This window comes from Electrona antarctica, assembly GCF_951216825.1.
Source record: "Electrona antarctica genome assembly, chromosome: 14".
Lineage (NCBI taxonomy): Eukaryota > Metazoa > Chordata > Actinopteri > Myctophiformes > Myctophidae > Electrona > Electrona antarctica.
The window spans coordinates 479,151-492,272 of record NC_136795.1 but is presented as its reverse complement, the minus strand read 5'-3'; the positions used below and the strand labels follow the sequence as shown (position 1 = coordinate 492,272).

At 44.9% G+C, this 13,122-nt stretch overlaps 1 protein-coding gene across 2 annotated transcripts in view; it reads right to left on the bottom strand.

Annotated features, from left to right (window-relative positions):
- Positions 1 to 13,122, bottom strand: part of lmtk2 (lemur tyrosine kinase 2) — a 131,173-nt gene that overhangs the window by 28,267 nt on the left and 89,784 nt on the right. For both annotated transcript variants that reach the window (XM_079519956.1, XM_079519957.1), the window contains 2 exons: positions 4,076 to 4,160; positions 607 to 728 (listed from right to left, as the gene is read on the bottom strand). In XM_079519956.1, the coding sequence (XP_079376082.1) occupies positions 607 to 728; positions 4,076 to 4,160 (207 nt within the window). The remainder of the gene's footprint in view (positions 1 to 606; positions 729 to 4,075; positions 4,161 to 13,122) is intronic.

Below are 13,122 nucleotides of genomic sequence, written 5' to 3'. Positions count from 1 at the left end.
TGGTTGGTGCCTTGCATGGTTTCCGCCGTCATCGGTGTATGAATGTGTGAGTGAATGGATGAATGTAATGCACAATCTATGTAAAGTGCCTTGGATAAAGGCGCTATATAAATGCACCATTTACCATTTATAGGTAACATAGGTGTGCATCGCTGTTTGATGACCTTGCGTAGAGTGGTCCTAATGGGGAAACTATGGCTGAAATATGCCTACATGTGTTTTATATTAACTGTACAATATGTGAAGACATTGAGGGCAGGATAATAAGCCTAGACCAAAATTAGAGTATACTTATGAATAGTCTGTGGAAGTGTGGAGTGGAGTGCTGGTAAACTCGGCCTTAGAGCAAACCTCTCACCACGTCCACCCTATTCTGACTCTGAAAAAGCTATGTTTCTATGTCAGTCGTTCTTTGATTTTTCAAAAATAGCAGACCTACAAGCTTGTAGCGCGCCACTCGGTGCCGCGCTATGAGCTTGTAGATCTGCTATTTTTCAATAGCTAAAGCATAACATAATGCTAACACCAAAAGGGGTTCCCGCCCAGAATGGATTAACCGCTGCACCTCCGTTAGAAATGAGCGTGGATGCACTTCCCCCGACTCACCACACGTTGGCAGGCTTGGTCTGCTCCAGGGTGACCACGCCCCCGTGGCGCTCCCCCACCAGCTCGGGAGCCAACCAGCGCAAGGGGGCGGAGACATCGTCTTCTGTGATGATGTAATCTTCCTGAAAAGTCACCGCAAATAAAAGAGGAGAGACACGAGTCAGATGGCGAGATGGGGTTCGCTGCTTTGGCACACGATAGTAATGAGACCAGTGGTTCTCAAAGGGGGGTCCAAGGACCCCCCGGGGGGACACAGGACCCCCCGGGGGGACACAGGAGGCAGTGTTGACTAATACTATGACGAAAAATGTTCCTCGACTACCATTTTTCACTGACGAAAACTAAATGAAAACTAAGCTATGATGACTTAAACTAAGACAAAATATATTTTGAAAGCGCAAAATGGCATGCTCTCAAGAGTTAAAGATCTATATAAGGGTCCATTTGGTTACCAACTCTCCATCATTCACACACACACACACACACACACACACACACACACACACACACACACACACACACACACACACACACACACACACACACACACACACACACACACACACACACACACACACACACACACACACACACACACACACACACACACACACACACACACACAGTGTGTATATGATCTAACGTGTGCCGCAAAGAGAAGCGACCTTACATCTCGAGAGAGCGTTACATTGGCACTGCCATAAACAGACAGACAGACAGACAGACAGACAGACATAGAGACAGACAGACATAGAGACAGAGAGACAGACAGACAGACAGACAGACAGACAGACAGACAGACAGACAGACAGACAGACAGACAGACAGACAGACAGACAGACAGACAGACAGACAGACAGACATAGAGACAGACAGCAGTATGACGTCGTGTCAAATTTCCCTTCCCTCAGGTCTTCATTCTACAGTGAAATATGGCCTGGGAGGTTCAAAGGCCAAGATATAGCATTTGTCTTATTTCTGCCGAGTCATTTGATTTGAAAGGTTGTGTTACGTTCCCAACTCCAGGACGATATATATATATATATATATATATATATATATATATATAACCCATTTAGGCCTGATGTCGAAATAAAAAGAAAGGTCTTCTGAAAGAATATATATTCAAAGATTTGTGCCGCATTTTCATGAGTTTGTAGATGTGCTATTTTTCAATAGCTAAAGTATAACATAATGCTTAGTTAAAACACCAAAAGGGGTTCCCGCCCAGAATGGGATAATATACATATATATATACTACACAGATGCAAAGACTGACGGTAGAATCTCAGAGAGGAGGATGCATCGCTTGAAGTTATATCTGGGGTCTGATTTGGTCATTTCTAGCTGCCGCAGACAGAGACTGAGTGACAGGAATGACTTTGCAAAAAAATAAACACAATAAAACTTAACCCTTTTGTCCCAAAGTCAGCTTTTAAAAACTATGTTGGAGTTGGCCCTTGCTTGTTTATTGATTGTTGTTCTTGTTACTGTGATTTATAAGGGCCGATTCATACTCCTATTTTACCGCTGTAGTGCCGAAATGATTTCGGCTCGTCAGAAATTTTCAGTAGCACCGAAGAGCCAACTTTAGGACGGTACCGTCAAAAAGTTGACGGTACCGCTCATACGAGCTTGTAGATCTGCTATTTTATTGTGAAAATGTGGCGCAAATCTTTGATTATATATTCTTTCACAGCAAACGTTTTTAATTAAAATCTTTGCTTCATGGCCTGGGGGTCCCTGGAACAACATATTTTCAGATGGGGGTCGGCGGCCAAATACATATAATTCTGGGGGTCCTTGACATGAAATAGTTTAAGAACCACTGACCACTGACAAACACGGGTTTTTCTGAAAACTGTCAGGATTTAGAAGGCATTTGTAGAATCTGTTCTCAGGTCTAAATAAAAAAGTTTCCTTCTTTTTCATAATATAGGCCAAATCTAAGCCCGGCTTAGATTTTAGATTTCTCACAATCAATGGCCAGAACCTTATAGTTTTTATTTTAATGAAATCTATGTCTGACAATATTCTCTGCTTAGTGTAACTTAAGTTATGTTCAAAAGGGGTTTAGGCGCAATAAGCCTTGGCTTCTGTCTTCACCTTAGTGTAACTTGAGTTATGTTCAAAGGGGTAGGAGGTGCAATAAGCCTCGGTTTCTGCCTTCACCTTAGTGTAACTTGAGTTATGTTCAAAAAGGGTAGGAGGCGCAATAAGCCTGGGCTACTGCCTTCACCTTAGTGTAACTTGAGTTATGTTCAAAAGGGGTTTAGGCGCAATAAACCTGGGTTTCTGCCTTCACCTTTAGTGTAACTTGAGTTATGTTCAAAGGGGTAGGAGGCGCAATAAGCCTGGGCTTCTGCCTTCACCTTTAGTGTAACTTGAGTTATGTTCAAAGGGGTAGGAGGCGCAATAAGCCTGGGCTTCTGCCTTCACCTTTAAAGGGGTAGGAGGCGCAATAAGCCTCAGCTTCTGCCTTCACCTTTAAAGGGGTAGGAGGCGCAATAAGCCTCAGCTTCTGCCTTCACCTTTAAAGGGGTAGGAGGCGCAATAAGCCTGGACTTCTGCTTTCACCTTTAGTGTAACTTGAGTTATGTTCATAAAGGGTAGGTGCAATAAGCCTCTGCTTCTGTCTTCACCTTTTAGTTATGTTCATAAAGGGTAGGCGCAATAAGCCTCGGGGTAGGGGTAAGGGGTAGGAGGCGCAATAAGCCTCGGGGTAGGGGTAAGGGGTAAGGGGTAGGCGCAATAAGCCTGGGGGTAGGGGTAAGGGGTAAGGGTAAGGGGTAAGGGGTAATAAGCCTGGGGGTAGGGGTAAGGGGTAGGGGGTAGGGGTAAGGGGTAAGGGTAAGGGGTAGGGGTAAGGGGTAGGCGCAATAAGCCTGGGCTTCTGCCTTCACCTTTTCGGTACCACTAGTTATTAGTGGATTTTGACCCATTCAGGCCTGACCTCAAAATTAAAAAAAAAAGTTTTCTAAATCATGACAATTTTCTGAAAGATTTGAGGCACATTTTAACGATTTTTCAAAAATAGCAGACCTACAAGCTCGTAGGTCTGCTATTTTTGCAATAGCTAAATTATAACATAATGTTTAAAACACCAAAAGGGGTTCCCACCCAAAATGGGTTAATATGTATCTATCTATCTAAATGTGCTGTGTCTAATTCAATCAAGTTTGGGAATAAGAATCCAAACAAGGTGAAGCACGCACAAAAAAAATAAAAAATAATAAAAACTGTAACAATTGTACAGGTGATGGACAATAATATGAACATAGGAGAGAAGATAAATGAAGTGTGTACACTGTGTCAGCTCCCAGTAGAAGACTTTTATTAATGACAACGTTTCGGCCATAACCGGGTCTTTGTTCATCGGGTCAACTCTAACGAGCAATGAGCGTAACTATATCAGAGGCAGCGGACAGCTGTGAATGAAGTTAAAACAACAACAAAAAGGCGTCCTTACTTTGTATCTGTAGGGTCCGATGCCATAGTCTCCCACCCTGACAGTCAGGTCTGCTGTCAGGTAGCAGTTCCTCAGAGCCAGGTCACTGTGGGGGACACAGAGAGACACACATGGATGAATTCATTATGTCAGGGAACAGTTCCTCAGAGCCAGGTCACTGTGGGGGACACAGAGAGACAAACATGGATGAATTCATTATGTCAGGGAACAGTTCCTCAGAGCCAGGTCACTGTGGGGGACACAGAGAGACAAACATGGATGAATTCATTATGTCAGGGAACAGTTCCTCAGAGCCAGGTCACTGTGGGGGACACAGAGAGACAAACATGGATGAATTCATTATGTCAGGGAACAGTTCCTCAGAGCCAGGTCACTGTGGGGGACACAGAGAGACAAACATGGATGAATTCATTATGTCAGGGAACAGTTCCTCAGAGCCAGGTCACTGTGGGGGACACAGAGAGACAAACATGGATGAATTCATTATGTCAGGGAACAGTTCCTCAGAGCCAGGTCACTGTGGGGGACACAGAGAGACAAACATGGATGAATTCATTATGTCAGGGAACAGTTCCTCAGAGCCAGGTCACTGTGGGGGACACAGAGAGACAAACATGGATGAATTCATTATGTCAGGTAGCAGTTTCTCACAACCATGATGATGTCACTGTGAGACACACATGTAACAACAGAGGGTTCAGAGTCTCAAGGCTTCGACACTAACTCTGGGGTAAATGGTGCATTTATATAGCGCCTTTATCCAAGACGCTTTACATAGTTTGTGCATTACATTCACCCATTCACACACACATTCATACACCGATGGCAGCGGAAACCATGCAAGGCACCAACCTGCACATCGGGAGCAATTAGGGGTTCAGTGTCTTGCTCAAGGACACCTCGACACTAACTCTGGGGGAGTCCGGGTTCGAACTGGCAACCTTGCGGTTACCATCCAGCCACTCGACCCCTGCGCCACCGCCGCCCCAGGGTGGGGGAGACCACAGGGTTCGAACTGGGAACCTTGTGGTTCCCATCCGGCTGTTCTACCGGCCACTCTACCCCTGATCCACTGCTCTTTATATTGACTTTGAGGTGAACACAATAATATCTAACAGAATATAAATGATCCCCTCACAGGACGAGCAGAGAGGTGACCTGATGACGTTACGCTGTGTGTCATTTACAATTAGGAATGACAGGGCCACCAATGGACAAGCTCCTATTGGCTCTGCTGCCCTCGTGTGGCAGTTCAGGTGGTACTGCAGCCCTAGCTAGAGGGTCCAGTCAGTGAGTAAAGCTGCAGTTCATTGTGACAGGCCTGAGTGACCGCTGGTGTGTGCAGCTGCTGCTGTTGGCCAGGAGAGGGCACTGCTGCAGCAAGGACAATATACAAACTCTGCACAGTGATCACCAGTGGTGAAAGAACTACTAGTATGTCTTACTTATTGTCCTTAATCCATTTAGTTTGATTCTACAAATATCTTGCTTTGTGTTCATACTTTAATGTTTTCTGTTAGTAATCTAATCCCCCTGGCTCTGATGTTGTATTGTTGTATTAATAACTTTGTTGTTTGTGTTTGTTTGTTTGTCTTGTTTTGTATTGTAATGTATTGTCATGACTGTTATAAAGATTTGTTTAAAAAAAAAAAAAAGCCTTCAGCACTGGACTTCCGCTTGACTTCCTGCCTTCATTGGGCTACACGTGGCTCCAATGAACTGCAGCGTCCACTGAGGCATCTATCTTTAATAATACCTATGGCTGGAGACCAGGACATATGGGACTCATTCAGAGAGAGGGGCGTTAGACTCAGGTTTATAATACCTATGGCTGGAGACCAGGACATATGGGACTCATTCAGAGAGAGGGGGGTTAGACTCAGGTTTATAATACCTATGGCTGGAGACCAGGACATATGGGACTCATTCAGAGAGGGGGGGGTTAGACTCAGGTTTATACTACCTATGGCTGGAGACCAGGACATATGGGACTCATTCAGAGAGAGGGGGGTTAGACTCAGGTTTATAATACCTATGGCTGGAGACCAGGACATATGGGACTCATTCAGAGAGAGGGGGGTTAGACTCAGGTTTATAATACCTATGGCTGGAGACCAGGACATATGGGACTCATTCAGAGAGAGGGGGTAAAAATGGTAAAATGGTAAATGGTGCATTTATATAGCGCCTTTATCCAAGGCGCTTTACATAGATTGTGCATTACATTCACCCATTCACACACACATTCATACACCGATTGCAGCGGAAGCCATGCAAGGTACCAACCAGCACATCGGGAGCAATTTGGGGTTCAGTGTCTTGCCCAAGGACACTTCGACATGTAGACAGGAGGAGCCGGGATTCGAACCGCCGACCCATGGATCATTGGACATCCTGCTCTACCTCTTGAGCCACAGTCGCCCCAGGGGGGTTAGACTCAGGTTTATAATACCTATGGCTGGAGACCAGGACATATGGGACTCATTCAGAGAGAGGGGGGTTAGACTCAGGTTTATAATACCTATGGCTGGAGACCAGGACATATGGGACTCATTCAGAGAGAGGGGGGTTACTCGGGTTTCCCCAGCAGCATTCCATATGCATGCGCTCCAAGAATATATGAATAGAGACCGTGACGGCACCCGGAGGAAACCCTGAGGCGAAATGGACATAGTGGCCGAATGTGTCATTGCAGCTCTGAGCCAGCGCTGGTCCGTTGACTATCATTGTGCACGTTCATGTTATTGGGCCCATGACACGTGAACGAATGTTTCATATGTGAACGCGCGCAACGATAGTCAACGGCCAGCGCGTCCATGTTATTGGGGCAATCCATCCCAGAATGCACTCTGTTCCTACCCGGAAGGAGGAGTGAAATAGCCTCATGCGCTTTAGAGCAACTTAATGCAAGTGGATGGGAGGAGGAATCCGGTGCCGTCTCTATTAATATATACTCTAAGGTCCATGTGTGAGTGTGTGTGTGTGTGTGTGTGTGTGTGTGTGTGTCCGTGTCCCAGACAGCCAACAACCCCCCCCCCCCACGGACATCACTGACACTGGTGTCGGGCTCCTCCACCTCCCCCTCTAAGTGAAACCTATGCAAGATAAATGGAGATATTTTAAACGAGCATGTTTGTACCGTAATAACTTCACATCACAGCTCGTTGGCACGGCGACGCAGGCGGTTACAGTACAGCAACAACAGGGGGGGGGGGGGGGGGGGGTGATGACGGCTTCCTCAGGAGCTTTTGGCCCTACAAGGTCAATCTAATTAGACCGCCACCGGCCTAGCACAGTCCACCTTTGACCACCTCCTCCTCCTCCTCCTCCTCCTCCAACTGTACAGTAGTAGGCATGCTGGCACCGTCCCTACGGTACGTCCCTATGGTACGTCCATGTGGCACCGTCCCTACGGTACGTCCCTACGGTACGTCCATGTGGCACCGTCCCTACGGTACGTCCATGTGGCACCGTCCCTACGGTACGTCCCTACGGTACGTCCATGTGGCACCGTCCCTATGGTACGTCCCTACGGTACGTCCATGTGGCACCGTCCCTACGGTACGTCCATGTGGCACCGTCCCTACGGTACGTCCCTACGGTACGTCCATGTGGCACCGTCCCTACGGTACGTCCATGTGGCGTCACGCAGATAAACCTCCCATCCGTTCCTTACGGTATGTCCATGTGGCACCGTCCCTACGGTACGTACATGTGGCGTCACGCAGATAAACCTCCCATCCGTTCCTTACGGTATGTCCATGTGGCGTCAAACAGATAAACCTCCCATCCGTTCCTTACGGTATGTCCATGTGGCACCGTCCCTACGGTACGTACATGTGGCGTCACGCAGATAAACCTCCCATCCGTTCCTTACGGTATGTCCATGTGGCACCGTCCCTACGGTACGTCCATGTGGCACCGTCCCTACGGTACGTCCATGTGGCACCGTCCCTACGGTACGTCCATGTGGCCCCGTCCCTACGGTACGTCCATGTGGCACCGTCCCTACGGTACGTCCATGTGGCACCGTCCCTACGGTACGTCCATGTGGCCCCGTCCCTACGGTACGTCCATGTGGCCCCGTCCCTACGGTACGTCCATGTGGCACCGTCCATGTGGCACCGTCCCTACGGTACGTCCATGTGGCACCGTCCCTACGGTACGTCCATGTGGCACCGTCCCTACGGTACGTCCATGTGGCACCGTCCCTACGGTACGACCATGTGGCACCGTCCCTACGGTACGTCCATGTGGCACCGTCCCTACGGTACGTCCATGTGGCGTCACGCAGATAAACCTCCCATCTAACATATGTTTGGACTTTTTTCTTTGTTCTCGTCTCCCAAACATCATTAAAATAAGATCTGGTTGCAAAAGGGGTGAAGTGGCCCTTAGTTTAAGCTAATCATCTTGGGGACCGCCCGCCCCAAAAATAATTTGGGAAACACATCCCTATGACACCATGGACACCACTACGTGCCCCAACACTCTGCTTCTCTCCCTCCTGGCTGTCCCAAGCCGGTGGAATTACCAACGTGGAAAGTAACTAAGTACATGTACTCTACTAGTTACTTTGTAGATTTTGGTTATGATTACAAAACACACATTAACCACTTCAGCCCTATATACAATTCAAACATGTGAAAATAGCTGATCTACAAGCTCACAATGTGTTGCGATGTGACGCATTGTGAGCTTGTAGATACGTTTCCCATCCATACATCCATCCATCTTCAACCGCTTATCCGTAGTGGGGTCGCGGGGGCAACGGCTCCACCAGAGAGCTCCAGACTTCCCTCTCCAGAGCAACATTAGTGACTTCCTCCTCCTGTTTGATCCCGAGGCATTCCAACTTCCAAGGCCAGTTTACTTGCTTGTATTTCTACATTGAAGATTTTACACTTTCTTTTTCGTAAAAAACATGCAGGTACTTTTCCCACCAGTGAGAATGACCTCTGACCCCAGGACTGTTAGGAAGGGACTAGTGGAGAAGAGATGCAGAATAAGTCATTTTACAATTAGTTACATGCTGAAAAACTGTGACTGCGCCATTACGACGGCATCAAGGCCGCCAAAATAGATTCTGTTCAACAAAATCAACTGTAGATTTAGTCAACTAAAATCTTATGATATTAACTAAAACTAGACTAACACTAAAACATGCAGGTACTTTTTCCACCAGTAGGAATGACCTCTGACCCCAGGACTCCCCTGCTTAAAAGTCACGGGTATGCAAACACTTGTTTTTACTTACAAAACATTCCAGGTGACTAAAATGTGACTAAAACTAAATTAAAACTATTCAAGAGACTATGACTAAAACTAAATTAAAACTATTCAAGAGACTATGACTGAAACTAAATTAAAACTATTCAAGAGACTATGACTAAAACTAAATTAAAACTATTCAAGAGACTATGACTAAAACTAAATTAAAACTATTCAAGAGACTGACTAAAACTAAATTAAAACTATTCAAGAGACTATGACTAAAACTAAATTAAAACTATTCAAGAGACTATGACTAAAACTAGATGAAACTATTCAAGAGACTATGACTAAAACTAAATTAAAACTATTCAAGAGACTATGACTAAAACTAAATGAAAACTATTCAAGAGACTATGACTAAAACTAAATGAAAACTATTCAAGAGACTATGACTAAAACTAAATTAAAACTATTCAAGAGACTATGACTAAAACTAAATGAAAACTATTCAAGGGACTATGACTAAAACTAAATGAAAACTATTCAAGAGACCATGACTAAAACTAAATTAAAACTATTCAAGAGACTATGACTAAAACTAAATGAAAACTATTCAAGAGACTATGACTAAAACTAAATTAAAACTATTCAAGAGACTATGACTAAAACTAAATTAAAGAGACTATGACTAAAACTAGATGAAACTATTCAAGAGACTATGACTAAAACTAAATTAAAACTATTCAAGAGACTACGACTAAAACTAAATTAAACTATTCAAGAGACTACGACTAAAACTAAATTAAAACTATTCAAGAGACTATGACTAAAACTAGATGAAACTATTCAAGAGACTATGACTAAAACTAAATTAAAACTATTCAAGAGACTATGACTAAAACTAAATTAAAACTATTCAAGAGACTATGACTAAAACTAAATTAAAACTATTCAAGAGACTATGACTAAAACTAAATTAAAACTATTCAAGAGACTATGACTAAAACTAAATTAAAACTATTCAAGAGACTATGACTAAAACTAAATTAAAACTATTCAAGAGACTATGACTAAAACTAAATGGAAACTATTCAAGAGACTATGACTGAAACTAAATTAAAACTATTCAAGAGACTATGACTAAAACTAAATGGAAACTATTCAAGAGACTATGACTGAAACTAAATTAAAACTATTCAAGAGACTATGACTAAACTCAAAACGTGCTGCCATGAACAACACTGCGGTGAAGCAGAGCTGTGGACGTCGTGTCATTTAACCAACGTAATCGATATCAAAAACAAATGCAAGCAAAGCAACTGGCCTCGACGACCCTGCAGCCTTATACGCAAAGGTTGAAATGTCATTTATCCCATTTTGGGCGGGAACCCCTTTTGGTGTTAGCATTATGTTATGCTTTAGCTATTTTTGAAAAAAATCGACTGACATACTGTAGAAACATCGCTTTTTCAGAAAACTGTCAGGATGTAGAAGACATTTAAAGAATCTGATCTCATGTCAGAATGTAGAAGACATTTAAACTGTCAGGATGTAGAAGACATTTATAGAATCTGATCTCAGGTCAGAATGGTAAACTGTCAGGATGTAGAAGACATTTATAGAATCTGATCTCAGGTCAGAATGGGTTATATGGCATGTAATGTAGACGCTTCATTCTGTTGACTTGGCATCCTATAGTTTGTACAGTTTTAATGTACATTGTTTATTTTATATGATGGGTTATTTTGGTTCTTTGGTTTATCCATGATTCATGATCCTAGATTGTGTTGTTTTTGGCAGCAAATTTAGATTTTAGTTTTAGTCATAGTCTCTTGAATAGTTTATTTAGTTCTGGTCACATTTTAGTCACCTGGAATGTTTTAGTGTTAGTCTAGTTTTAGTCGACTAAACGTCATAAGATTTTAGTCGACTAAATCTACAGTTGATTTAGTCGAACAAAATGTGTTTTGGCGGGCCTTGATGTCGTCGTAATGACATAATGTAGATCTGCTGTTTTCAGCATGCAACCAAGTGTAAAATGACGAAATCAACACTGCCTAGATTCCACTCTATCTCCATAGACTCCACTCTCAAAGGGAAGACATCATTGCCTTCTAAATCCTGACAGTTTTCTGAAAAACTGTCAGTGGTGCTCAACCTTTTTCATGTCAAAGGACCCCCAGAATTATCTGTATTTGGACGCCGACCCCCATCAGAAAATATGTTGTTCCAGGGACGACCCCCCAGAAGCAAAGATTTGAGTTAAAAACGTTCACTCTGTAACACTATATATTCAAAGATTTCAGACACATTTTCACGATTTAAAAAAAAAATAGCAGATCTACAAGCTCGTAGCGCGGCACTCGGTGCCGCGATATGAGCTTGTAGATCTGCTATTTTTTCAATATTTAAAGTATAACATCATGCTATAAACACCAAAAGGGGATCCCCTACAGAATGGGTTAACGAATTGCATTTTTATGAATTGCATTTTTATAGCGCTTTTCCAAGCGCTCAAAACGCTTTGCAATGGTCCATTCATTCATACGTTGGGAGGTGAAGCGGCGAACAGTCGACGCCAGCGTCCTCCCTTCCCACATTCACACACCGATGGTGGCGAGCTCACACCGACCGACTCATTGGAGGCAACGTAGGGTTCAGTGTCTTCTTGCCCAAGGACACTTCGACATGTGGATAGGAGGAGGAGCCGGGATTCGAACAGCCGACCCAGGGATCATTGGACGACCTGCTCTCTACCTCCTGAGCCACAGCCGCCCTGCTAAAAGGTACTGACTATTAAAAGCAGATGAAACCCTAGGCAGCAGCAGCAGGGTGAAAACAGAAGGCTGACCTTCTGCTACACTGTGATGTAAGCCACGCAGCTGCAGCAGCCATGCTAGAGTCAATGTTGACCGCGCCGCCTGTGCTGCAGCAGCCATGCTAGAGTCAATGTTGACCGCGCCGCCTGTGCTGCAGCAGCCATGCTAGAGTCAATGTTGACCACGCCGCCTGTGCAGCTGCAGCAGCCCTGCTAGAGTCAATGTTGACCACGCCGCCTGTGCAGCTGCAGCAGCCATGCTAGAGTCAATGTTGACCGCGCCGCCTGTGTTCTGTAGCAGCTGCAGCAGCCATGCTAGAGTCAATGTTGACCGCGCCGCCTGTGTTCTGTAGCAGCTGCAGCAGCCATGCTAGAGTCAATGTTGACCGCGCCGCCTGTGTTCTGTAGCAGCTGCAGCAGCCATGCTAGAGTCAATGTTGACCGCGCCGCCTGTGTTCTGTAGCAGCTGCAGCAGCCATGCTAGAGTCAATGTTGACCGCGCCGCCTGTGTTCTGTAGCAGCTGCAGCAGCCATGCTAGAGTCAATGTTGACCGCGCCGCCTGTGTTCTGTAGCAGCCATGCTAGAGTCAATGTTGACCGCGCCGCCTGTGTTCTGTAGCAGCTGCAGCAGCCATGCTAGAGTCAATGTTGACCGCGCCGCCTGTGTTTGCACATTGACACATTCTCCTGGCTCTGGGACACCCCTAGACCGCTGAACAAAGTGGTTGCCAAAGTTCCTTGAGGGAGTTCCAGGGGGGTCCCCCAGCTAATGGGAGCTAATTAGTGTCAATGTGGGGGTCCTTGAAATGAAGAGGTTTGGGAACCAGAGCGCTAAAACACACATTCTCACCACTAGACTAGACCGCTATGAGACACACAACGATGATTATTGACCCATTTTGACCTGAGATCAGATTCTAAAAATATCTTCTACATCCTGACAGTTTTCGGAAAAAGCTATGTTTTAATGTCAGTCGTTCTTCGATTCTTCAAAAATAGCAGACCTACAAGCTCG